This window comes from Oreochromis niloticus, linkage group LG20, assembly GCF_001858045.2.
Source record: "Oreochromis niloticus isolate F11D_XX linkage group LG20, O_niloticus_UMD_NMBU, whole genome shotgun sequence".
Taxonomy (NCBI): Eukaryota; Metazoa; Chordata; class Actinopteri; order Cichliformes; family Cichlidae; genus Oreochromis; species Oreochromis niloticus.
Genome location: NC_031984.2, coordinates 8,127,395 through 8,152,716, shown reverse-complemented (window position 1 = coordinate 8,152,716; position 25,322 = coordinate 8,127,395). Strand labels below are relative to the sequence as shown.

The 25,322-nt window shown below is 39.6% G+C and overlaps 1 protein-coding gene across 1 annotated transcript in view; it reads right to left on the bottom strand.

The window, feature by feature from the left end:
• The window catches only part of syt6a (synaptotagmin VIa), an 88,076-nt gene that overhangs the window by 8,834 nt on the left and 53,920 nt on the right, over positions 1–25,322 (bottom strand). Inside the window, exons 2-5 of the mRNA XM_005448832.4 lie at positions 15,179–15,569; positions 12,632–13,190; positions 3,332–3,452; positions 2,233–2,404 (exon numbers count right to left, since the gene is read on the bottom strand). Of these exons, the coding sequence (XP_005448889.4) occupies positions 2,233–2,404; positions 3,332–3,452; positions 12,632–13,190; positions 15,179–15,569 (1,243 nt within the window). The remainder of the gene's footprint in view (positions 1–2,232; positions 2,405–3,331; positions 3,453–12,631; positions 13,191–15,178; positions 15,570–25,322) is intronic.

Below are 25,322 nucleotides of genomic sequence, written 5' to 3'. Positions count from 1 at the left end.
TTGTCCGGTATAGTGGATATACTGGACATAGGATGTTGAAGGTGGAGCTGCCAGGCAGAAGATTCATGAATGTAGTCAGGCAGGATATGCAGAACGTCCATGTGACAGAAGATCATGCAAGTGATATGGTGAGATGGAGGCAGATGGTCTGCTGTGGCGACTCTTAAAAGGAGAGCAGAACGAAGAAAAAGATACGAGACATCTAATATGAGGCTTCCTCCTTCAGATCTGTTGGTGAGTGATGAGTGTAGCCTGCAGCTGTGCAATGGTCATTGGTTGTGGTGGCCTCTGATGAACTCATTAACCCAGCTCATGTCAGGCATATTCAGTAGCAGACATTATGGGACTAAGTTGGCAAAAGAGGTGTCTTGATGTGTTATGAATCCATAAAGACCTACATTACTATGTCAGTCATGCTTGTTTTTGTAGTTAGTTTTGTCTCCTCAGTCAGTCATGTCTCCATGTTTGTTTGTCTTTCTGTCTTTGTGTCATGTTTGTAGGTTTGTGCCTGTGTTTCAGTATTATTTATTTCCTGCTCCTGTTCTGTATTTTGTCCCACTTGCCTTATCTCGTTATCCCAGATTTGTTCCCGCTGTGTCTCCCACCTGTTTGCTCTCCCCTCATTACCTGGTGTGTATTTGTTGTCTGAGTCTCCCATCGTTCTTTGTTGTATTCTCCCTGAGGTTGTGTGCCCTGTGTGGTCCGTATTGTTTCCATAATGCCAGTTCCATACGTTCTCGGTTCCTGCCTAGTCTAAATTTTTCTTATTTTGTATTTTGCTCCATGAGTTACAGCAATAAAGCTGTTTTTTGAGTCAAGGTTTGTTATCTGTGTCCTGCATTTGGATCCCCAGTCTGCCTGTCGCACAGCAACATATGACACAGACATGTATGCCAGCATCCACCATGACTGTAGACTGACTGTAGTCAGCTTCAGTCAGTTGTGCATACACTGTTGTGCTTTTGTGTTCTGAGACTGCCTTGAAAAATGCAAACTGAACCAATTCTGAGGTGTACAAGTAATATATAAATTCATAAATGACTTTTAAACAAAGTTTGAGAATTTCATAGCATTACAATTTTTTTTTATTTTTTTTTACAAAACTATTGTAATTTATATGTGCCAGCAAATAGATACTTAAAATCCTGTTCCTATATTTTAACTTTCAGGTAAGCAGAAACAAAACTTTTCACCTGCAGGAGCTTTCTAATGCCAAAATCTGCACTTGCATGATTCTGCACAAGTAAGATCATCTTTTATTAATTTTCCTGCTGGTTTCTGGTAAACACAGACAATGTTGAACAATGCATTAGTTACTGCAGGCCACAGAGTCAAACTCAGCTGTGGTTCCAGGCAGCTCAGCTTTTCTCAAAACAAGTCAACATCAGTTTATTTTCATATTCCCTTTTACATAACCTATTGGAAAATCCTGTATCCTGTATGGAATGGACTATCTAAGGTGCTCCAGGATGTCCACAGTTGCAGCTGCTTATGCAACTCACTTTGCAACCCACTTCCACTCCTTTATTTCCCACTATTTCTGTATTAACACTTATTACATCTATTTCCACTAGCAGCCAAGCCATCACAACTAGAAACTGGAACTGAACAGCATTTTTATCCCTTGACCCCAAAAGCCATATTGAGGCAGTCGCCCACATTTTGACAGGCTGTGCAGGATGTGAACTTTTCTAAAGTATTACTTTTACTGAGTGCGTGTGAAGAAGTCAGGAAAGGGTTTTTATTATATTCAGTTTCACACAAGTGAAGATAGGGCATGAAGCGACACAGTGTATGTGTGTCACAGCCGGCTAAGAAATTACTTAAATTGTTGGATATGGCTCAAAAAACATTTGATGATCTATGGATGCATCCCTACTGAAACCCAGCTGACAGAACAGCTGCTAAAATGACACTGAAATAAAACACAATACAGGACTTTATACCCTTTATCCTTATTGCATTTACTTAGGAAGAAAATTGGAAAATGTACTTTGTTATATCAGTTATTTGGCCTTTACATGTTAAATGGAAATCTGCTTACATGTGCATTTATTTTATTTTTTAATTTAATTTATTTCATTTAATTTTTTGGTATCTGGTCACCCTGATCATGACTGCTGTGGGAGCGTCATGTGTTCAATGAAATAGCAAATGGATAAAAATGTATCAGATAAAAAGCTGAAACATTTTTTCACTATTACTAAATAAGTAAGTCAAATATGTACGTACAAATCATAGTCCATGACGGAGATGTGGAGGCTGACGTGGTCCATACTGTCCGGCGGGATGTCAAAGATGATGGCCTCGTTGTAGGTGGGATTCAGAGTGTTCTTTTTAATGCTCGTCTTCTTCTTTTTCAAACGTCTCCCATCACAGATCAGCGACACTTTCACGTAGGGATCTGATAGGTGAGAGGAAAACAGGATGAACAAGGGCAGAAAATGTGACTTTATAATTGAATATCATTACGTTTGGACAACCTCCAAGTTGTCCGTCTCTTTCAGGAGCAGCCAGAGCAGCAATTATCACGAAGGCCTCTGGCAAATTTTAAAAACAACAAAGCTTCTGTGGTTGCTTTCACTGCCAAAACATCTTCAAAGAAGTCCAATGAATACAGTGTTAATAGTGTTAACATGAAAGCAACGCTGGGGGAACCAGGAATCAGTAATGTGCATAAACGCAGATGAGTGAATGCCTTGTCTAACCAAAGACAAGGGGAGGCCGTAGAAAACTGCTAAAAAGCATGACTGAGAGAGTCTCCTGAACGCTGATTCCATTTTTCATCTGTCAGTAATAAATCACTTTGCACGAGCTATTATACTACACTAATCAGACGTAAGCCACCTTAAAAAAAGTCCCAACAAATGCTTGAAGGCACAGTTCAGTAAATCGAGATAATGGTAGTCAGCTAAATCCATGAAAACTCCAAGGATTAAAATTGTGAATAACATCAAAAAAATTGAAATGTCATTTAAAACGGGAAGAAAATTACCACTTTCACTCCGAATTACACCTAAAGCCTGGCATTTAACGTGCGATAAATGTTACGTTTCACATGTGGTATCAGTGTTGTAGGGAAAATGTTTAATAGAAAAGTGGAACAGCGGGACATTAAAATAAACAGACCGCCTGAAACTATTTGCTGACATTGTCTTAATATTGCAAGTGCTGCTTATTAATATTTGCTGATATAAACAGAATGCAGCATTAGGGAGAGAGCTTTCCTTTGTTTGTTTATTCAATTTGACATGCTCACAATTGGATTCTCAAAGGAGCACCATTCATTTTGAGTCAGTGCAGCTGAAAGTGCAGGCACAACACAACACACCTGAGTATCCCGTGATGTCCATGGCCTTTAGGTTCCTGCACTTGATGACAGTAAGTGTGAGTCTGCCTGCAGTGGGCAGGTAGCATAGTGAAAACATGATCTCTCCAAGGTCAACACTTTCCTGTGGGAAAACAAACACAAGCACAGATTAAAAAAAAGAATCTCTTTTAGTTTCACATTGACATTCAGCCCAGTGCTTCGATTCAGGGAGAAGTGATGTACAATAAGTGTGTTGTCTCTTACTGAAGGTTTGTTTCTGGGATCAATGCTTATATTTTGTTTAAAGTCGGCTCTTTGTAACCACTACAGCACTCAGACTGAGTGAAGCAAGGACTGCATAATGCACTATTGGGTTATCTGTTCTGAAGATTCTGAAGATATCTGATGCCCCGATTAGTCTCACAGCTGAGACTAGCTATCTATTTAGAACACAGATTACACATAAAGATGCATTAAAGAGTCAATTTGATGCAAAATAATGCAACATTTCCCCTTTTTTGTACCAAAAAGCAGCTGCATTGTGCTCCTGTTCTTGGATCTCTGCACCATCCAGTTCAGGTTTAATGCAGCATATACTTTTATCATAAAGCACACTGCAGGTTGGAGGGTTGCCTGCATTTTCTGTAGAGTTCCTCTGTCTTTAAGATGAGATTTCTTTGTTAGACTGAGGTAGCAGAGAGATGTGAGGATATGAAACTGCAGTTGGATTTGAAACAAGGACCGCACTGTCCAAAAGGGAACTGTAAGCACTAACAAGGAACCTTAAAGATTCATTTGCATGACAGAAGAAACTAATAATTTCTAGACAGATGCATAATACTATACATTTCTTAATTGATCGTTACATTATAAAAGAGCTTACTTAGACTCTACAGCCACCTTGAGGTCTAATTACAATCAGTGTCAATGTTTAGTCTCTTGGCATGGTTCTATATTCCTCTGAGTACATTTTACACTACTCAAGCAATCATTCAAGGCCAAAAAGGTCCACCCTGCATTAAGTTTGAGGCTAGACATCTCTAAAGGAGATGTTAGTGGAACTTCAAAAAGCCTTTGATCAGTTTTTGACTTTGCATTTGCAAACGATTATGAGAAAAACAGTTTTGCATTATTAAGTGAATGGAAACCCAGAAAGGAGAAAACATGTCTTCTGTATTTTACACAACTTTTTCATCATTTGGAAATGTTTACATCTGTACAATTATAGAAAAATCCAGTACATATTTACTGTATCTGACATGTGCAAAGAGATTCTTGACTCTTTTATTTTTGGAGTAAAGAGTGGGACTCCACCCAACAGAGACATTTAGGCAATGCCACAGGTTCACAAGGACACAAATTAATTTGAGAGTCAATAAATATAAGTGCATTTTTCTATAAAATTAGTTAAACAGATTAGATTTGACCCGTTTTCTGTTCATCTGTACATGTAGATCTCATTTCCAGTGTTTTATTATGTGCACCAGAAGGTGCTAATGTTTCAGAATTATATTACTGTAATGTGTTTGGTATGACCTTACCAGCTGGTAGTTGGATTCATCGGTGTCCAATCAAACCCTAAGTTATTAACAATGTCACCCGTAGAGTGAGCCACATATGGGGTGACTAATGGTGCATGGCTCATTTTACACTGAGGAAAGCACAACACAGACTGAAATGTTTGCACTTTTTGCAAATGTTTTTTTAGTTTGCTTCAATGGACCTGAAATATATCAAAAAGAAATATTTAAAATCCAGACTGGTGTTTGAACTCCTTTATTGTTCTCTTTGTCAGTCTTCTCTTTGTGTACCACAACATTTCATCAGTTTCAGCTAAGACTTATGGAATTGTAACTAGGGATGGGTACCGGTATCCGGTTCTGACATAAACGGAAGTAACCAGACCGAAAAGCAGCGCACATTTCGGTGCTTTATTTCAGTGCTTTTTTTTCCTGAGATGTCATACACTTTGGATTCTAGCCAATCATTTTACCTTTGCAAGCGTAGTAGGCGGGCCCAGGTACGTACGTTCTTTTAGAGCAGAGTTACAGATTAAAAACGCCCAAGGCGAAGCGGTCAAAAGTCTGGCTGTACTTCACAGCAAAAGATGCAAACTCAGCAGCCTGCAACAAGTGCTTTAAGGTGATACTGTGCAAAGGAGGAAACACCTCGAATCTGATGAAACACCTGGCGACGTATAGCATTTTGTTAAAAGCCGAGAAATGCGCCGTATTTGATAGCTTGCTGCGAGACCTCACACCGCGCACATCTACTGCGGGTGTGGTGCCTGTTATCGGACCCGGAGTTAGCAAAATCCCCCAAGAACCCGAAGAGTAGAGTCCTGGCCCCTAGCCCTGTCAGTGTAGCAGAAATGATGACGGATGATGATGGCAGCAGCAGCCGTTCTTCTCTGTGTGAGTTGCTTGTTAGATGCGGCTGTCTTCTTGTTTGATGGCAGATACTCCCTTCACCCTGGCCAAAAAGGCTAAAATGACCAAAGAAAAAGTGGGAAACAGCTAAACATGAGAGGTTTTTGGACAAAGTTTGTGTTTTTTCCATTGATTAAGCACTGCTTCCAGCCAAGAGTGATGCCATAAATCCCCTATAGCTGCAGAAAAGGCTAACATTGTTATCTTTTTACAAAGAAAACAGCTGAACATGAGAGCTTTTTGGACCAATTTTGTGTTCTCCATTTTTCAAGCACTGGTTCGAGCACCGTTTAAGCACCGGCACCGTTTCAAAAGTACTGGTTTGGTACTGGTATCGGATAAAACCTAAACGATACCCATCCCTAATTGTAACTAGTTACCTCCACCAAGGAGGTTGTTTATGGTAGTCTGTGGTAGATTCTGTCTTTAACCACAATAGCTAAAAAGTTTTGAATGATTTCTAATAAAACTTTGCAGGGGTGTAGAGTGCGGTCATGTCGAATAAAATTTGGCTTACATCCACCAAGGTCATCAAGGTGAATATATCGACTTATTGGTCGAAAAACTGGCAAAAAGCCTTATAACTTTGAAACTACGAGTGTGGTGTGTATTAATTTTAATATAATAGAAAGTACCATATCACATTTGACCTCTGACCTCTTCTTAAAGGTCAACAGATTGATCTAAAAGGTCAAAGTGATAATTATGCTTTAAAAAGCTATTTAAAACTACATTTCTTACTGCCATTGTTTGTATTGACGACATATAGGCATAGAGAATGATATATAACATTACCTTGGACCTTTGACCTCTTCCTAAATGTCAAATAAGATTTCCCAAAAAAAATCTCCTTCATCTTTGAAACTATGCTTAAAATTTTACTGCCTATTTAGAAAAAGATACTGGTGTATGGTCACATTTGACCTCTGATCTCACTTTTACATTTTGCATGTGCCTTTCTTTCAAGCTGACCCAAAAATGTGTTGTATCTTTAAATAAAGTTGTGGTGGGGCGTGGTCTGCAGCGTGGCTGCGAGGGAGGCGGACGCACCTGGACATGGAAACTTGGTCGGGTCTGCCGTGGATTTATTACAGTGGTGCCGAAACCCAGGATTGGGCACGACAGACGCAACAAAATTTCCATGCTTTTCAGCATACTTCTTCTATTTATGGTTGCTGTTACAAACATGGCTGCAGCTTTTCAGCTTGCAACCAAACACACACATGAACAACAACACAAACTCAGGACCCAATATAGACTTTAAAGCCGGCGAGGCGTTATTGCGGGTGCCGTCCAGGTGCGTCCGCCTCCCTGGCAGTCACGCCGCAGACCACACCCCATCACAAAAGTATTGTTGGAAGCTGCCTAGTTGGTTAAAAATATACTCTAGTATAATATATATAATACCTCAAATAATTTAATACATGTGGTCAGAGGCTGAATATGTTGCAAAGAGTCCCAAAATGTGACAACAAGATAAACAGCTAAATGAAGTTACAGACACATGCGATCATATTTGGAGGAGCATGCACAGACGATCTCACTCTTGCACGAGGTAGGAAGTAGCAACGTGTCATGCATCTGTATGTTTTTAATGAATGTATAGTCTATGTTTTGGATCATAGTTGGGACCTGATCACCGTCATTCCCCTCCATAGACATCCGTCATCAGAGTTGTTGTTGTCTGGTATCAACGCCAACAGAAGACGAGTATTTAGTTTGCAATGATGCCAAAGAGAATTGACTCTTTCACCGCTGTCAGAATTTAGATGTTTCCAGATCATTGCCAATGGCAATAAATTAAAACAGAGTACATCCAATTCACATATTAGGGCTCCAATGAAATGTAACCCAATTACACACGCAATCAAAGTGTGAATGAGTCTTAAAAACAGGTTTGTACCATTAAGAGCTCTCATAGAGGAAGTCGAAAACTTTCTAAGCACAGCCGACAGTCCTGCGTTGAGTCCCTGCTGAGCTAATAGTCTCAAGAAGAATGAGTGTCCTGTTATCTGTCCCATGTGAGTTATTAGCCAAAAGAGTATTAAGGTTACACAGACCCCTAATCACCCTGAATGAGCTCAGTGAGAACCGCACTGATTGGCAAATCCCAACACGTCTGTCTGAGTGCTGCAGTCTTAACGTCTCCTCAGACATACAGCTGAGATTTGGCTTTCTGCGCTGCCGATGTGAGGGATTTCGTTTGAAGGGTGTGAAGGTTGAGCCATAATGTGAGAGCACAGCAGAAATGTCAGGCGTTGTAAAAGCATAAAGTGACACTTTGATTGTTCTTGTAGAAATGCAGGCTGTTTTGGTGCCAGTCAGTAACATCTGCACTGCATTAATCATTTCTCAGGCGTGTTTTGGCACTATAAATCAGGCTGTCTCTTTAGTGCACATTAAAATCTCTAAAGAACAATTGGATGGATAGCCTTAAAGTTTTTTTCACGCGATCAATCAAAAAAACTGTTTAGATGTGTTGCTCAAAGCAAAAAGCCTCATGATGGCCGGATGAAAAGAAGGGAAATCACCACTGATTTGAAGGCCTAGAATGATCCCAGTGATTACTGAACTTTTCATTTCAGGTCAGTGCTTTGGTCTATGAGACTGCACTCTGAGACTTAATTGGCAAATGATAAGATGTTAAACTAGAGCACTCGGTTAAAGTTGTTTTGACACATGTAATGGAGAACTCAACTTTTATAGATCACCCAGATGAGCATATCAGAAACCAAATATCCACTTCAGTCAGACTCAACACACCAGCTCCCTGGCACAAAAATATCAGACTGAGCTTATAGGTACAGTACTGTTAAAAGGTACTGACTGTTTTCTTATTTATTTGCACATTTGTGACACTTAAATGTTTCAGATTATCAAATACGTTTTAATATTAGACAAAGATAACCCTAGTAAATAGAAAATGCAGTTTTTAGTGATTAACCACATAAAAAAAAAAGTTGAGTTTCACTAGGTGCACCTAGGCCTGATTGCTAGCAGATCTATTGAATCAAGTAATGACTTGAATAGAATCTGTCTGACAAAGTGATGTAGTCTTAAAGATCTCAAAAAGCTACACATCATCCAAAGAAGCAGCTGAGAAACAAAGTAACTGAAATCTATCAGTCAGGAAAGGCTACTTCTAAGGCTGTGGGACTCCAGCAAACCACGGTGAGAACTATTAACTACAAACTGGGAAAATGCCACATGAATTGTCTAAAGAATTCACAACAAAGTCAGGGTGCTTATGTGCATCATGTCCCGGCTCCTTCAGCTCCACCACTAGATTAAACCAAATGAATATTTTTTTAGCAATGCAAACATGTCTGACACCAGTGTTGGGGAGCAACCGAATACATGTACCGGTGTTATGTACTTAACATGCAAAAACTGTATTCTGTTACAGATACCACTTAAATAGGTGATAATTAGAATACAGTTACTTTGTTGAAATAAATGGGTTACACGGCGGTCTTTTCTCGTTTCATATGTTAGGCTATCCCCTCTCTAATTTTGGTAATTCACACATTGCCAGAAACCCAAACAAAACACGCAATAAGAGGCTTTACTAATGTAAGCGTCCTGTTAATGTTGGTGGCGTCAGTTATACAGTGAACCTGGAGCCAGCACAACAGAGCCAGCAGTGCACGGGCAGGAATGCATTTCCGACACCAGCAGCCGAGCTGCTCTCAGCATCAAAAGACTCCACCTCCAACCTAAAAAAAATCTGGAAGTAAGTTCTTTTAAAAAAACTAACATTAGCCTACTGCAACTACCTTGTTTTAGTTCTGATAGCCACCTGGGTTATGTTCCACTTCAGTATCTTCAATATACTATTGCTGTGTGATTTATTACTATTAATGAAGGCTGCATTACAACCTGCTAGCTGCAAATAATCATGTGCAGTTCTGAAAGTTGACAGAAAGAACACATATTACTGATACAGAAATAGTTTTCTATACGAGATCACTGCAAAAAGTGCAGCCTTACCTAATGTCCACCCACCCTACTGTTACTCATTTTATATTAAGAATGGAAAATCTAGCTGGTATTGCTTTCAGAACTGCACATGATTATTTGCAACTAGCTGGTTGTTAATGCTATCCATCAAGTCTAACAGAATGCCGTCTATGAACTAACCTCAGCTAACGCCATCTAACGATGTTAGCTCAGTGGAGAGTAGCCTTCTGTAATAATAATAAATCACACAGCAATAGTACAGTCATATAGTTGTATAAAGCATGACAAGTAATCCAAAGTATTCGGAATACGTTACTCACATTGAGTAACGTAACCGAATATGTTACAAACTACATTTTGGGTCATGTATTCTGTGATGTGTAGTGTCTGACATAGACAATCTGCCAAACCTGGACTTGATTCTGGTCACATTTTCACGGTTTTATGTGCAAAAACAGCTTTAACGCTAATTACTATGCAGCTTCACTCTTGATGCTCTGTTGAATGCAGGCCCTAACCCTGTATTTTAGAGAAATCCAAAATGGACTACAAGTTGAACCGACTTTTTTGCCTTCAGAACTGCCTTAATTCTTCATGGCATAGATGTGTGTTCTTCAGCCTACCTTGGTTTTAACAACTAGTTATTTAAGTTACTCTTGCCTTCCTATAAGCTCAACACAGTCTAGCTATTCTTCTCTGACCTCTGGCATCAGAGAACTGCTGCCAGTGAGTGTAGTCTTGTGCTTTTACTTGCTGTCTTGTTGTTCTCTCATTTCTCCTCTTTTTTCTCTTTTGCCTCAACTCCCAAAAGGTCAGCTCTTAGAGGTTGAGGGATATGGCTGCCTCTCTCTGAGCCTATTTCAGGGCTTTCCCTGTTAAAAGTGAGGACTTCCTTCTTTCCTTTGCCATTTGCTAGCTCACAGGGGATTCTCGGATCAATGGAGTCCCTCTTGTAATACTGTACAGTCATTACTTTGCTATATAAAGCACAGTGTTGTGGCATTATAAAAATAAAACTGAATTGAGGCTAAATAATTTAAACGACTTCTTTGTCGATGCAACTTGAACTGCTTCATATTCTACCATATGGATGTTTTATTACAACGAATTTGGCTTTCAGTCCCAGTCAGAGCTAATAAATAATGCTACTTATCAGCCCTTTAAAGAGCTTCCCAGAATAGCTACACACTGAACACACATGAGAAATAGTCTGAAGTGACTAAGTATCTGGTCTCCTCTGGATTCTTTATAAAAGTCACGCTTGTGGGTTGATGTTATTGATGACTATCGCTCATTGATCTGTGAACTGAGAAGAGCTGCTGGTTATTTTTTGTTGCCGTGCCTCACTCTGCTCAATACTGCTGTCTTTTCTGCTCATTAAGCTGCAGAGTGTTGTACACAGTCTCACATCAAACACTACATCATACTGTATTTGTTTTTTGCTTTAACTAAACCCTCGCACCATCTGTGCATTCTTTATGTTGCCAATCTGGAATTTAATACGAGCAAGGGATTTTGTCGTAAAATCATTTGGTGGTTCAATAAAGTTTGTGTGCCAAGGAGAAGGCTCCTTGCTTTTCTGCCCACTAAGCAATAATGTTGAGATTACTGAACAACCCCTGAAGAAGTCCAACAAGAGTGGGGGTGGGGCTTGTGAGAGATATAAGGGCTCAGACGAGGTGATAAAATGATGAAGGGTCCGAGGCACCTAATGCAAACAATTTGTTCCTAAAAATGGCCCCTGGACGTTGTCAACAAGTAACAAAGTCAATAGAAAAATGCCTGCATGAGTGAGCAGTGAGTCAGAAATATTCTTTTATGGCTTTACATAAATTTTTATTCTTCACTTTGATGCTCAAGGATCTGCTGGGGAATAATGATTTCTTGCTGCTAATTTATGCATTAGTCTAAAATGTAGTGAGGTTTTAAGCATTCTGGGCCATATTTGCCAGCGATGGTGGAGCATGACCACAAATACAGAGAGCTTCTCAAGGAAATCAGATCGTTTGTGTTGATGGAGCACTGAGGTGAAATATGAGCATCCAGGAGCCGGTAGTGTGCTTCATTTTAAATTCTAGCATTTTTCAATCTTCCATTTGCATCTTGATTGAACTATGATGAAGATTTAAAATTAAAAAAAGATTTGATTTAGTCACAGTTGTATTATATTTTACTTTATAAATGGCACAGTGCCAGCAATTTGAACTGAGGGAGATATATATGTAGATATTACTAAGAAGAACCCACTAGATCAGGGGTGTCCAACTCCAGGCCCCGAGAGCCGGTGTCCTGCAGGTTTTATATATCACCATGGGTCAACACACCTGAATCAAATGATAAGTTCATTACCAGACCTCTGGAGAACTTCAAGACATGTTGAGGAGGAAATTTAGCCATTTAAATCATCTGTGTTGGATCAAGGACACATCTAAAACCTGCAGGACACCGGCCCTTGAGGCCTGGAGTTGGACACCTGTGCACTAGATAGACTGTGCCTTTATTCGCTCTGTCCTACATTGTCAAGATGATTTTCATGTCTATGTCCAAATGGATACTCAGGATTGCCCACACCACTGTACCACCAGTTGCCTGAATTCTTTCTGAAACACTCAGCCTGTCTGGCACCAACAACCACATTACAAACTCATTTTTCTTCCAGATTTTAATGCTCATTTTTAACTTCAACAGGTCATCTTCCCTTGTCTACATTACTAAATGTATTAATTTGCTGACTTGTTATTGGCTGATTAGATATTTGCATTGATAAGCAAGTGAGCAAGTTTATCAAATGAAGTGGGCAGTGAATGTTTAAATAAACTATAGGATGTGAATCTCTCTGTCAGACTCTTTAATATCGCATCACTTTCATTTACTTGTTACTCATTTGACTTTGCCTCTTATAGAAAAGTTGAAAAAGTCAATAGATTCTTACACTGGTGGCATACTGGATGTCCATCCATATGTTTGTCTCCCTGGAGAGGTCTGACGTCTCAAACAAGTTTTCCATCACCACCTCACCAATCATATCATGCCGTGAAAATCGATCAAAGTCAAAAACGCTCATATGGAGCTTTCTGGCGGCCAGCTCATCATAAGGCACAGGAAACTGGAAGCTCTCACTGAATGTGGGGTTGAGTGTCTTCCGGTGGACGCGAGTCTGGAACTTCTTGCGATCGGGCAACAGGTAGATCTTCACATAAGGGTCAGATGTGCCACATAAGTCTTTGGCTGGTAGGTCTACTGCCTTGAGGATGTTGACAAGGAGAGACTCATTTTCATAGTCATACTTGAGGGAGAAGTTAATCTTGCCACAGTTTTTGCTGCTGTTCTTGGATGAGTCCTCTGATTCTGGGGCCTTCTGTTGGTAGAGCTCTGGCTGGATACGACCGATGCTAGTGGGCTTTTCATCCTTGTCCACCATGTAGTCATTTCCTAGGTCTAGACTGCCTACCTGCATCTGCCTGGGCAGGTGTCTTTTGAATGAGTTGTGCCTACAAGGACAGAAAAGAGAAGAATAACACAAGTGGGAAGGAATAGCTGAGGTTGAGCTGTGGTGAAACGATAACACATTCTCATTTTCAACTCGTCACAGACTGACATTTGGTGAGGAAACTCTTCCTATAATTTAATACAAAAATAACCAGTTTAACATTTCACAATGTAATGAAAAATGGCAGCCTGCAAAAATCCAGTAAAGGAAGATGGGACTGCAGAGAGTAAAGTGACAAGACCTCCAACCAGAAGACAAAAATAACAGTAATTAGTCATTTGCAGGACTGCTTTTTTAACAATTTGATATTACTTTTGTTTTTGACATTACCATCTTTTTTTGTTTAGTTAGGTTTAGATATTAAAACTATGGAATCAGGTTTAGAATATTAAACATTTTATACTAAAAGTATTTTAGTTTAAAATTTACCCTTCTCTAGGACAAGCACATATTAAAAGGTCTTCCATGTGCATATGGCTTCTCTGACATTTCCTTGGTTTTCTTAATTTCAAAGGATACAGGCTCACCGTGTCACGGCATTTATTTCAGATTCTGAGGGACCCAAAGTGAACACTATCCGACTAACATGCATGTTTAAAAAATGACAAGACTCAGTGCTTTGTAATGTGATGTCTATGAGTGTTGGCATCCATCTCTAAACTAAACTAGTGTCAGCACAATACAACCAAATGTGTCACCTCATGTCTTCTGCTATAGTGGCAGTTGATCAAAGTTAATTCTTGCCTGAGAAAAAAAGAAATTAAAGGCTGTGACCTGTATTTCTACAGTAAGTAGGCCTGTATTTCTGTTGCATGGGACTATCACTATCACTGACACCTGTTGGGAAAATTTGAACAGGAAGTGTAAAAGTTAAAAGTCAAAGTTAAATTTACTGTGACAGCTCAGTGAGCGCCAGTGGTGTGAACATAAATATGAATTCTTATCCTTTAAAAATTATCCTGTCTGTCTTTTTATTGGTTTCTTTGTCTGCCAACCCCTCCTGAACCATCAGGAGTTGGCATTAAATCGACCTAAAAGCTACATGAACACTGGAAGAAATTCACTTGTCAAGCATTAGTTTGACAGCTGCTCGTTTTTGGATGTTCCAGTTGCCTAGGTAACCCTCTAATGTATTTACTGCCAGATCATATGTCAAACACTGGTATCCTATGTTGTCACTGGTGGCCGCTTTAATTGTTTACCTGGAACAGGAGGAAAGTTTATCCTGGGTTTTACCTACTTTGCCGATAGTAACCCGAGGGTTCTTATCTACATCTGATATGATGATGTTACTACGTTCCCTAGTAATCTCCCATCAACTGGCAAAAGTGACCTGTTTTTAGCATTTATGTACCTATAATAACCTATGAAAGCGTCCTATAACTCCAATATCATGACAATAACATGTCATTTATATCGATAGCCACAAAGGCAGAATTATACAAGCCTAGCAACCACCTAGCAACGAGGTAAAATGACCCCTTTTTTAAAAAAAAAAAAAAGCCTTTCTCAATGTGAATAATTGTCTTTTTGCTTACAGCATGAACAGGCTGTACAATACTGTACAATGGGCATGTATTAGTATGCATAATAGCTATAATAAATCATTGATGTTAACTAGGTGGTAATATGGAGTTGTGCTTGTAAAACTGCAAGTAATTTTTTTCACACTGTGTTATATTCATACTTCTGAAGAAAGTCTTAAAGACATTAATTTTAAGCTGGAGAGAGGTGCCTCTGAGGCAGAGTTCAGTATTCTTCAATGTTATTTATAATTTACTATGGAGGTATCAAATTAGAAAATTTCAATCCTATATGTAGCAGTGACTTCCCCCTGGTTTACACACTTTATTCCACGTTAGATTACATCATGTCTTGAATTCTGCTTACACATAATCCTGCACATATGTACACATATTATAAATAACCACATGAGACAGTGTGTCATGTGTCATCAGATTTGCATGCACATGCATGTATGTGACTGACCGAGTGGAGGAAGCTGGTTCAGTTGTTTGCCTTTGCATGCGTTGCGTGCGGCGCAGGAAATGCTCCCTCATGGAGAGTTGCACATCAGTGGGGATGTCAGGAGAGGTATGGCTTATCTTCACCGCAGCCTCCAGGAAACCAATCGAGCCCATGGGGTCCTTCACCTTCTCTGTTGCCATGGTGACTGGCGTCTGCTGGGGGCTGGGTAACAGGAGTGGCGGCTGAAGCGGGCAATGATGTGGGCCACGGGCCGGGCTGAGGGATGGGCTGGGAAAGTGGGCCTTAGTCCGCCAAGGCACCCAGCACAGCTTCCAGGAGACAAATGTAAGAAGTCCCAGCAATGCCAGGCCACAGACCACAAACACACCGAGCAGGAGGCCAAAAGTAGCGTCTGGTGACGAGCCACGGGGGCCAGAAACAGAGGATCATACAATATGGATAAACAGATGGTGATCACAAGGGTGAGAGGGGACAGAGGACACAGAGAAAGAGAAAGAGTCGGTTAGGAGATGATTTTTCAAAAGGCCTGGTGCTAAATCTGGTTTTAATGTAAGACTAAGGACAGCAAGCAAGGACTACAAGATTCATAAATATTAAAGTAACCTCCATTTGTCTTCCTTTGGGTCAACAGATAAGAGAAGCATGGTAGTGCAAACAGAATTTAAATGTGTGCATGTGTGTAGTGTGAACTCGTACAGGGATAATTTTCTATGACATTACACTCGCTCTAGTGGTAAAAGTAATTATAGCCTGACAGATGATAGTAAAAAAACCCTCCAAAACAAACAATGTAAAGTGTTTAAATTTGTAAAAAGACTCATGAGAAAAGGACCACGGTGTCAGGAGCCTTCCACTGGGATTCTCACCATGAAGCAGATAAAGCAGCCGGGCACAGTCAAACTCATTTATTTTATGGTATGAAAATGCTTTCCGGGGAACAAGCAGCATACAAAGAGCTGGAGATGTACCAAGAATGCTGACAAGCACTCTGCAAGGATTCACAGGGACCACAGGGGGAAAAAAAAATACTAAACACAGGAAACATATAGGCTGCATCTCTCAAATTTCCCTCTGGGGCATCTTTCCTATAGTAATTATATCTCACTATATGACACTTGGAGTGTCTTCCACGTGCTTCGACGAGGACTGCTTTCAATTCTCCAATCTTTGCCTGAGTGTTCTTTTCCACGCACTGTGATTGCTCAGATTTAGCCGCAATAACTTGTGCCATGGAGCGTCTCGTGGCCTCTCAGAGGATCCTCATACCCCCCTCTTCTCTCGACATAACACCACAGAGATCAGCGGCAATACGCACTCGATTTACTATCTGATATTTACCCAGCTCAGCCTTTTCTATAAGAAACCTGAGGCGTTTGAAGCTCTGTTTACTCAGGGTTTTAATTTTAGAGACCATATGTAATATGCAATTATTAATCAGGCAGCTAACGTGCGATATTTAATAGCAGTCAGCAGTCAGTATTTTTATGCTGCTTTGAATTATTTTAGCTTATAGGTTTATTTAAATGATTAAGTGAATTTTTAAAAAAACTATTTTGTGTCTATGTCCATTTATCATTTCCCCTGCATCTCTGTCTGGTGCTTTTACTCCATGTCTTTGTCTTTTTCCTCCTTAGAGATGGTTGGCCCTGCCTTTGCTAGTTCCTTGTTTCCTTATCAGTTCCTCCTGTGTATTTAAAATCTTGTCTTTACTTCTTTCAGTTTCTAGTCTTCCCACTTATCTGTTCTCCTTCCTTTTAACTCTCTGCTGACTCCCACTGAATACATTCTTGTATCTTTAAGTTGTTCTCTAAAATCTGGCTGTTTAGTTCTGGTTTTCATTATAAAATGACATCACATATTGGTTTGTGAAGTCCCATTTTGGAGCCTTGAGCTGCTGGCCATTAGAAAGAATGCAGATTTAAGACACTTTACACATGATCTTCACTTTTCAGACTTCGAGGCCAGTCCAGTATTTATGTACACAGTATATACAGTTTATGGTTCACCCCTATGTGGGTTTAACTTCTGCATACACTCACCTTACCTGCCGATCCTTATAAGCTTTGTATGAAAATATAAGTATTATTTATTTATTATCAGTTATTATCAGTATTTCTTTTCCTCTGGTCATTTACTCCGTAAACCTCTTTGATTTCTTTTACATAAGCTATGAAGTTTCAAATTGTTTTAAGAAACATGGAACTTTAATATTTATCTCTAAAATACATTAGAATTAAAGTATAAAGTTACAAAGAATTAAAAAGCTTAAAAATAGCTTGTGTTTTTTTACGTCATGTTTCATTTTTTACTTTTCCAAAGTGTTATGGGAAAAAAAATCCTACAATCTGCTTCCCCTCTTTTTTGCACAAATTAAGAGCTTTGATGTTTAAAATTTCAAACTAAATGGAGAGTCCACTAAGAAGAATTTATAGCTTAGCCAAGCAGCGGTCTGGATTTCAAGTCTGGAGGATTTATGCCTGAAGAGGATTTCTTGGCTGTCCACAGCCCTGGCCTCTCCATGTCATCTGAAATTTCACACTGCTCCCCACAAAGCTTCATCTCAGGACTGTCGTTTGCCGAGTCTTCATCCCCCGTCACGGCAAATTGAAGCTGACCCTGCGCCGCGCTGTGAGATGTGCTGCTGCATGTATGTCTTGACGATATTTCGCTACAAAATACATTGACAGGTTAGAAATTTCATTTGAACATGTTAACTCTGGCTTGTTTTTAACTTTTCCACTGCAGCAACACATCTTCAAACACAGGTTGACGTTAGAGTCGGTGCCCAGCTCCACCTCCATGTTCGTGGGATGTTCTGAGCCTCAGTCATGTTGGTATCGATGCATTTTGGCACTCCATTTATTGCATTTAATTCAAAATCGTGCACTAAATTTTAGAGCTTTGGGGGATGTAAATAGGAACTCAATATTTCCTGCTTTTAATATATTACTTGATATTTAAACCTTTATTCGTGTTTGCATTTTTGTAATTTGACATAAAGCTATGGGGAATTAGCTGATAAGAATTAGGTTTTAGTCAAATTATCTGACATTAAATACATAAAAACATGCATAAAAACATCATGGCTTACAGTCAGGTTTCAGGGTTACAAGACGTGTATATTGTGTCATATTTGATAAGTTTAAGGGTTTTCACCTATGATGAAATACAAATATAAAGATGCCCTCTGGAAGGGAAAGTTACACTAACTCCAAATTCAGTTCAGTCCCCTAAACACACTTTCACTCCATTTACATGTTTGCATGGAGGATTCATCACATTAAGTGCTTTTCACACCAAATAGCCTGAAGTGGAAGTGGGTTATAAAGTCCTCCAACACAGAGTCTAAGCTTACTAACTACTGTGGGAAGGTAAAGCATGTGACTATTTCAAGAGTGTCAGCAATAAACAAAAAGAAATGCACCGTTTTTGTATATTTTAGATAATAAATTCCAATATTGACTAGAAATACCAATATGTGAATATAGAAAAATAGGCTAATTAAAAAAAATGATAAAAACATCCAAATGAAACTGAATCGGGGCACATCTTCTAATAAGTGGTAGACATGATCTTAGTATGCTGATTACAAGGTCATCTCCAATCTTGCTGCTGTATTTCTACAACCCCCTTATTTAAGAGACCCTTCATAAGCCTCAAGTGTGACTCCACACACTAACAGAGTGAGAGGGAGTAAGGGCCTGACTAGAATTAAGCTTAAATAAGTGTATATCATGCCTGTGGGCTCTGATTTGATATTAGGTTTCAGTATGTATTTTTATACTGCAGCTCCAAGTACTGACCATGTTGATAAGGGGGTCCGTAAGGCACACACAATATCTAAAAGTCAGCCTCGCTGTTTGAAAACCTCTTCACTGAAGTACTACTCAAGGTGACTTGTGTAAACACACAGGCACACATGAGTTCTTTGTAATACAAAGTTCAGACTCAAGTATTTTTAAGTTCACATTTTCAACTCTGGAGAGAGAACTACATGAGAAACTAAACGATACTTGAAACAACCACACTTTAGACAAACACAGTTCTTTGAGGAACTGACAAAAGATGGCCGTTTGTCCAGTCGACATCTATTAACATTTACTGAGGTCACATGCTGGCTCTGTTAATTTTGCACAGAGGTAGATTCAACTTCATCCTCAAACAGTAAGAAAGAACTTATATTTAAAATCTTATACACATTTTATTCTCCCACCAAGGGCAGCTGTAAATTGCCAAAGACTTGCAAAGATAGGACTAACTAGAATAACGATGGATGTTGGCAGGGTCATCTTGGGAGGTCTTAGCAGGTAGTTAAAAACTTCTTAATATGAGTCCTACAAATCCGCACCTTTTATTTAAGAAATGTTTTGCTTGTTAGGTATTTGAGGTAAAAACAGTGTGCAGCACAAAGCGCTTCACGAAGTAAGTTGCCAACAGATGACAAAAAAGTGGAGACATATTTAAGCAATATCACTCTTTTTCTGCATGTTCTTTCACTGCCTTGTACCAGAGGCAGATTTGGAAAGTTGTGCTTCCTCACATACAAATGTCACTGACAACATAATAAAACATAGCACAAAAAGTACTTAATGTGCTGAACACTGCAAAAAAAGATTCAGAAAGTCTTAGCATCTTGAAAAAAGAAGGCAACTTGACGTCTTTAAGTTTATGAAGACACTTGGAGAGTGCCAGGTTTTTACCACCTATTGGGGTCAGAAGATGCCAAAGTTCACATTTTTAACTGAGAAGAGGAGGCCACTGCGTTTGTGTTTACTGTGAACGACCATCACTGAACAGAGGTGCAGTCCACAGATCCCTTCCCACGTGCTTCCACCCCACTCACACCTCGCCTCAGGTGACCTCAATAGGTCTCATGATGGGCGAGGGCAAAGTTTCACATGAGCCAACGTGTGCCGTTTTTCACCCCTTGGCTCATGTGATGATTCAAATGCCATAAAGAAGCAATAATTGAATAACAGATAATAATCGTGGGGTTTTTTCAGTGTAGAAATGGGATAGTGTCCTAAACACAGATGCTCTCTTTTGCATCACATTTTGCCTCACAGTTAATTTCTGAGTAGAAAATAATTTCAAAGCTGTACACATTACATTTTCTGACCCTTAATGGATGTGATCCCTCTTTTTATTGCTGTAGTCTCAGTATCTTGAAATATCTCACATAATTTCAATCGTGATGTGTTCTGTTTTCAGATCATTTGCAGTCTCAGTGGATTCAGGATGGGCTGATGGCTTGCAGTTCAAGAAGGAACATAATAACACATTTCAGCCTGGCTCAAAATCACTTGACACTTCCTGTACTTGGCTGGGAGCAGACTTTGAACTGGACTCAAGCTCTGACTGACAAAGTCTGCCAGAACACAAATCCAGACAAGAGTGCTTATTGAGGAAATGTTTGTGCAGTGATCTTTTGTTCCTATCACAGCTCCACTGTCACTTCTTGAACTTTTGCACTTTCTATGACAGACGCCGTGCGGGGTAAAGGTATAAAAAGAAATAGAGACACAGATTTTTTTTCTTTAATCATCCATCTGACACCACTGTTAATGAGAAGGGTAGTTTTCCCTGTGCCTCCGGTACAAAAATAGAAATGATAAAGGTAATTTGCTGCTAATTTCTGAGTGCTTTTATTGTCTGTCAGTGTTGAGAAGATGTGACAAACTCAATGCAGAGAGCTAATGAAGCAGTGATAGTGAGACAGAGACAGAGAGCTGGTATGAATGCTTGAGGAATAGAGAGTGATGGAAAAGCCATTGTTCTTCCTCTCCAGACAGAAGGGTAATGGAGCAGAGCTGCGTGAACATATTACTCCCTCTGGACACAACCTCGCCTGACAGCGTGAGACTAAACTGACCTCAGGGTTTACCACACTATTAATGATCACACCCACGCCACAGAAGAGTGGACTCTCACTATCCTGCAGTCAATCAAAGGGGTCTTTTTGGGGTCCTTTCATGCTGCAGACGCCTTTTTCACAATCAATACTGCAGAGGCTGACTCAATCTCACTCCAAAGCTGGGCTTTAGGGCAGGTGAAAAGGGCAGGGAAGTGAAGTATGGAAGATAGGATGTTCAACTATGGGCCTTGCGTGAATGCAACTCGAGCGCTTTCAAATCGTTGTGGCATGCTTACCCTTTCCCACAAGCTGAAGCACATTGAGGGCTGAGGCATGCAACAGGTTGCTGCTCTCTCTGCTGCCACTGTCTGCGTTTCAGTACAGGCGTAGTTTCTTGTTCGAATCAAGCTTCCTTTCATCAGATATTATGTGACGATGCCCAAGGGTTTTTTGCTTTATTTGACTAATGTGCTTAAGGTCTGACCTGGTTTCCATAGTTACGCAATAACTAGAGAAAGTATGGATCCTCCGTGTTTGCTCGCACCAATTCATCTCTGGGAGGAGGAGTCCATTTGATCCAGACTTCTCTCCTTCTCGAGGTGTCACTTGCCCTTGTAGCTCATTCACATTGAAGGTGGGCTTCAGCCGTTGTGCCCTGATGCAGATTATGGGATTACTGAGGCTGGTGGCTCTGTCATTTTTGAGCGAGTAAGATTGCAACAATAGTCTCAGTGAACTAAAAGTATTATTTTAAACTAAACCTTTTCTAGGCACTAAAAAATTTATGGTTTAGATTTACTTGGTTCATACTTTAACTCATTCTGTTTTCACCCCACCAGCCTTCTAATGCTGATTTTGTGGGTCTGACAAAATTAAATTATGTTGCACCCCGGGATGAGAACATGCTGGCAGATCTTAAAACATCCTGCTAATAAAAAAAATACATTGCTTTAGGTTGATTAGAGTTCACATTTGTGTTTGCTATACTAAATAAAGAAGTAATTTTCTTGTTTTTTAAATGACTGCACAGAAGGGTTTTGTTCTTTCATATTTAGCATAGCCAGTCACTTTTATTGCTAAGTAAATTTACACATTAAAAGGTATTTGGTGGACGATGATAAGCACATAAGCGGTGAGTGAAAGGCAGGATTGTGACGTCTTAGATTTTCAAATATGAATGCAATAGAACAAAACAATATGCGAACTATATGAATAATATAAATAACTGCCTGTTTTATAAGAAGAGGGACCTGCACAATAAAGTGGACTCATTCTTTGCAGCCACTGTGGAAATTTAACCTGTTGTTTAAGTTATATGAATCATAATAATATGGATGCATGCAGCACAAAAATAGATGGAATTTAAATAAGTTAATGCATGAATGCAGGCATATATGAATAAATAGGTTAAACCCTCTGGACAGTAACATGTATTTATGCATAAACATGCAGATAAAACATGTAAAAAAAAACAGAAAAAAACCTAAATAACAGGTTAGGGTTGGTAAAAAATAAGCGGAGCGGTTGATGTATTATGTATTTTCATATTTACAAGCCGTATTTACTTTAACATTTTCATGAATTTGAGAATATATTTCTGCATGCAGACACATTGTATTTATCCTCCACAGCTGTAGACTGAAGTTAGGACCACCCACCCGATGAACACAGACATGCAGAAAAAAAGAAAGAGTTACTTCTGCATATTCAAGTCCTTGTTTTCTCCTCCATACTGCAGAAGCAGATGTGTTGTCTTCCTTCTGGATATATTTTTAAGAAAACTGAAAATCCTCTGAAATGTTACTTTGCATTGACTTTTCCTTTTATTACAGCTTTTATGTCTGTAACGATTTAGGCAACATATGGTGTAGAGTCGACAGCAAAATTTAAAGTACTGCTTTATTGTGCCCCCTCTTCCCAGCAATCCTGTGGCTATGTTAACAACACAGATTGAAATATGGAATTTAAATAGGAGTAGAAATAAGCAGGGGTAAAAAAAAAAAAAAAAAAAAAGCCTTCTTAAACAAAACCCCCAAAGATTTCACAACTCGATAAATTCCTAGAGTCCCTAACTACCCTCGGTGATCAATAGCAACAGCTGTGCCTTGCACTGCTGGGCTCATTTACCTAAAGGGCGATGTCTGTGAGGATGGTGGTGAGTGCTGGTGCTGTCTGTGCCCCACACACTGAAATAACTCATCTTTTCTGCCTTTCACACAAGGCTATGACATCTGATATTTCTGCGGGGGAAAAACAGAAAAACTTCTGTCTTCATGACAAGATAGAAAAAGCAGTCTTTGGCGATTTCATGTATTTACCTGACATGACAAATGAATGTGTTTCTGCATCTCCCTCCCCACAATGTACAGAGATACCGTTTTCCAAGTAACACTGAATAACCTGCGGCAGCTTTTAAAACTAGTTTCAGCTCAAACATAAAGAGCAGTGCAGCAGATCTGTTATTAATGGTTCCAACTTCCAGAGAAAATTAAACTGGTTCAGGGAAAGAACACATTACACAACAGGCAATGACATTTCATGGAATTAGAAACGTGAGCTGACTTTGCACAGCTGATTTTAGCCCCCAATAGGCTTTGTATTGTACAATCCCCTTAAATTGTAAATGTTTCCCAAACACACTTGTTTCAAAGCTGTCACTAGTGGCTTCCCTGTCTTCTTTCCCTAAGGGGTGAAATAATACGCTCTAATCTTGATGTGGGTACCTCAGCCATTTTTGGATTTCTGTATCCCGTGGTGTCGTTTTCAGAGCAATCGGAAAATCCCATAATCCTCCAGATCCCCAAATCCTAAAGCCCCGACACCACATGTGAAGAGGAGTTTAGGCCCCAGCAGATCAGTTACAGGTTTGAAGAAGACTCTGAGACTGTGGGAAAAAATAACACCCTCACAATTTTCTGTGAGCATCTTTTCACGCTAAGGTGGGAAAAGATGCTCATGCTTTAGGGAAAAAAATGTGTAAACCAGCCTCGGTGAAATATAATACCCCTATTAGTCATTGCTTTAATTTGAATTGAATGTTTTTACAGCAATGGTGGTAACAGTACAATTACAGCACCCAGCTGTGTTGGCAGTGAGACAAAAGGGGACAGAACCTTTTATAGACACAACACTTAGTTCCTTTCCTCCCTGAAGTGAGCTCGGGCGCTTTAAGTGGGAAAAAAGAAAAAAAATAGTGAATATTGGGTAACATGTCAGAAGCATCAGAGCAGACAAAAGATTTGGGGCGATGCTACATCCACTTAAAACCATTTGCCCCCGTTTGTCAGCTCAATCACTCTGTATGGTTGACAGTTTGAAACCTGTGAGGCCAAGATATACTGTCAACCAGAAATGTGTCCAAATACTTTAGAGCTGTCTGTAGGAGCAGGTGGTGTTTTTTTGTTTTTTCAGTCTGAGTTTTGTCAAAATATGCCGCAGAGATGTCGTGTCCAGGAATCTGTCACTGTGAAAACACAGACAGCTCGAGGATTCGGGCTGCTTTGGGACAGATTTTTGCCTCTGGAATGCAAAACGCCAAATATATTCCGCTGTGGTTATCCATATCATTTAAAGATTAAGTAGGACACAGCTTGTGCATGTATAATTTCCAAACACCTCCAGAAGATATAAAGGTTTAAAATCTTTCTTAATTCCATATTCACAGAGTAGGATTTTGTGTTGGTTTCACAGTGCACAAAATAATCACATTGCTGTTGTTTTTGTCCAGCCATGTATAATTTACTCATAATTAAGTTAACCCCTTAAAGCATTAGTGCAGTTTCAACCTGTTTTCATTCCCAGGGTGTCTAATAATCCGGTTTTTGTCAAAGTTGTTGGCAGATATGCACCATGGCATTATTGTTTGACCATAGTGAGATGAGTCTATCATTTTCAATTCATCACAAGCTCATAAGGATGCTTGCAAAGGGCCGGCATTTAAATGAACTGGGTAAGCATATTTTTTCACTCAAACCTATGCCCATACTTGTGATGTTAAAAAATGAGAATTTGATTGAAAAAGTGGGAAAAAAAGGTGAAAAACACAAAGTTACTAAATGGGATTCATTGCCCAACAATCTTTTTTTTTTTTTTACTGTTTGCTCTCTGTGTCTAATGCCTCTGCTAATGATGTGTCACCTTGTGAGAAGGACACCTTCTGCATATCTCTGCAACTCCAGTGGCAGGTGGCAGTTCTCTCACTGGTGCTTCTGTCACTCACTGCGAGTTTTAACTTCAGAATTGCACAAAGTAACACTAACAAAATCATTCAGGACATGGCCGTGCCATTTA